Source organism: Quercus lobata, chromosome 3 (assembly GCF_001633185.2).
Source record: "Quercus lobata isolate SW786 chromosome 3, ValleyOak3.0 Primary Assembly, whole genome shotgun sequence".
NCBI lineage: Eukaryota > Viridiplantae > Streptophyta > Magnoliopsida > Fagales > Fagaceae > Quercus > Quercus lobata.
In genome coordinates this window covers 34,648,938-34,650,930 of record NC_044906.1, presented here as the reverse complement: position 1 = coordinate 34,650,930, position 1,993 = coordinate 34,648,938, and the positions used below count along the sequence as shown (strand labels likewise).

Below are 1,993 nucleotides of genomic sequence, written 5' to 3'. Positions count from 1 at the left end.
TGATCCTTTTAGCATCTTCGTCGGTGAATGAAATGGCCGGCTCGTCCATTGATCTCATCCTTGGTAATCATCCAGAGAGTTAGACATTTTGCACCACTTTGAGATACGTCTTCTTCGACTTGGAAGATTGCCTCGTCGAGTTTCCTCCTATGATAATCCTTATCTCTCCTAGTGGGGGCCAGGACGATTCCTCCATTTTTCCCTTCAAGATCTCATCTTTATGATCCCTTCCAACAAAGTGCCTCAGCTTTTCTTATCTAATAAGATTCTAAATTTGCTGCTTCAAGTCATAACATTCATCCATGTCATGTCTATGGTCCCTATGAAAGCGACAATATTTACTCTTATTTCGCTTATTGGGATCTCCTTTCATCTTCTTTGGCCATTTTAGAGAAGGGTCATCTTTGATTTGCATGAGCACATGATCAAGTGGAGCGTTTAGGAGCGTGTAGTTCTGTCTTCTTCCCAAGGGACTCGTCTTCCTATTATCTCGTTCCTTCTTATCTTCTGTTCGTCCCTTCTTTAGAAGAGGGCCTTGTTCTGAGTGGCGTGCCGGGTGCGCTTCCATCCTTTTAGCTATTTTCCTCTTTTTGGCTATGATCGCATCTTCTACATCCATAAAGTTCTGAGCCGAATGGACGAGCTCAGCCATGGTTTGAGGCTCCTTCTCATATAGCTTGTAGATAAATAGATTAGAATTAATCCCATTATGGAAGGCCGCCAATAGAAGCTTGTCGTCTACCTCGTCCACAATAAGGGCTTCTCTGTTGAAGCGAGTGATGAATGACCGCAGGCTCTTATTCTCCCCTTGCTCTATGGTCAACAAGCTGGACGAGGAACGCTTGTGTCTCTGTCCCCCAAGGAAATTGTTAACAAACAACTTGCTCAACTCTTTGAAATAACCTACAGAACTTGGGGGTATTTTGCTGAACCAGACTCGTGCTAGACCTTTAACGGTGGTAGGGAAAGCTCTACACATGATTTCATCAGGGACCCCTTTAAGGTGCATCGTTGTCTTGAAAGTAGCAATGTGATCAGATGGGTCACGCATTCCATCAAATGAATCTAGAGAAGGCAACTTGAACTTTGATGGTAGAGGATGACCATTGCTGGAAGCCGTAAAGGGAGAGTCAGTTCTGTAGACCAAATCTTCTATAGGATTCGTCCTCTTCATGTTCTTTTTCATTTCCTCCATGACTTTCTTCATTTGGTCCATCTCTTCTTTCAAGTGTGGTACTGTCCGTGAAGTGGTGCCTCTTAACTGACTTCCAATTTCAGTATTTTCTCTATCACCATGACCCTGTGTTTGTCCTCCTCCTTCACGTTCCTCACGTGTCTGTCTTCTTTGATTGATCTCCATTCTTAACTCTTGGTTTTGGCAAGTCAACTCCGCCATTATAGCTGCCATAGATTGCACACGCTGGACAGACTATGTCTGCATGACTGGTGCAGATTGGCGATTGCGTTGGGGATCGCTTGAAATGCCTCTGCTTCCTTGACGACCTGGGCTAGTAGCCCTCGATCTGGTTTTGACCATCCTAACCTTTTGTCCCGAAAAAGAAAATTGCAAAACAATCTATCTCCCCACAGACGGCGCCAACTGATATCGCTTTAAGTCAGTAAGGTGGATGCTTTGGCTTCGGTGGGCTATTGAACGGTGGAAGGCCTACAAAAGCAAACATGCTGTCAAAAAGGGGATTGGAGAAGATTGGCCAAACCCCCTCCGATGGCAAAGTTAGTCTCTCACAGGAATGGAATTCCAACTTTTTGGGAGTCAAGTCTCAAAATGTTCTTACCTCTATTTGGTTCAGACCGATCCTTTTTATAGAGATCCTGGGGACGGTTATTTGTCTAATAACGTCCTCAAGATTTGTGGAAGCTAATGAGTCCAGAGTTTACTTCCTCAACGGCTACTAAAGTTGTAACCGCTAACGGAAGTTAACTCATTCGAGGGATTCATGGCGATAGCTATGGGTTTAGTAACCGCTACAAA

At 44.3% G+C, this 1,993-nt stretch overlaps 1 protein-coding gene across 1 annotated transcript; it reads right to left on the bottom strand.

Moving 5' to 3' along the window:
• Window positions 1-268: 268 nt before the first annotated feature.
• Window positions 269-1,396, bottom strand: LOC115980806. The gene has a single exon (XM_031103018.1). The coding sequence runs from the start codon at window positions 1,394-1,396 to the stop codon at window positions 269-271; it is 1,128 nt and encodes a 375-aa protein (XP_030958878.1).
• Between the last annotated feature and the right edge of the window lie 597 nt (window positions 1,397-1,993).

Bases quoted from the DNA above. Each gene is read 5' to 3' on its own strand.
- LOC115980806 (XM_031103018.1), bottom strand. From the start codon at position 1,396: ATGGCGGAGTTGACTTGCCAAAACCAAGAGTTAAGAATGGAGATCAAT.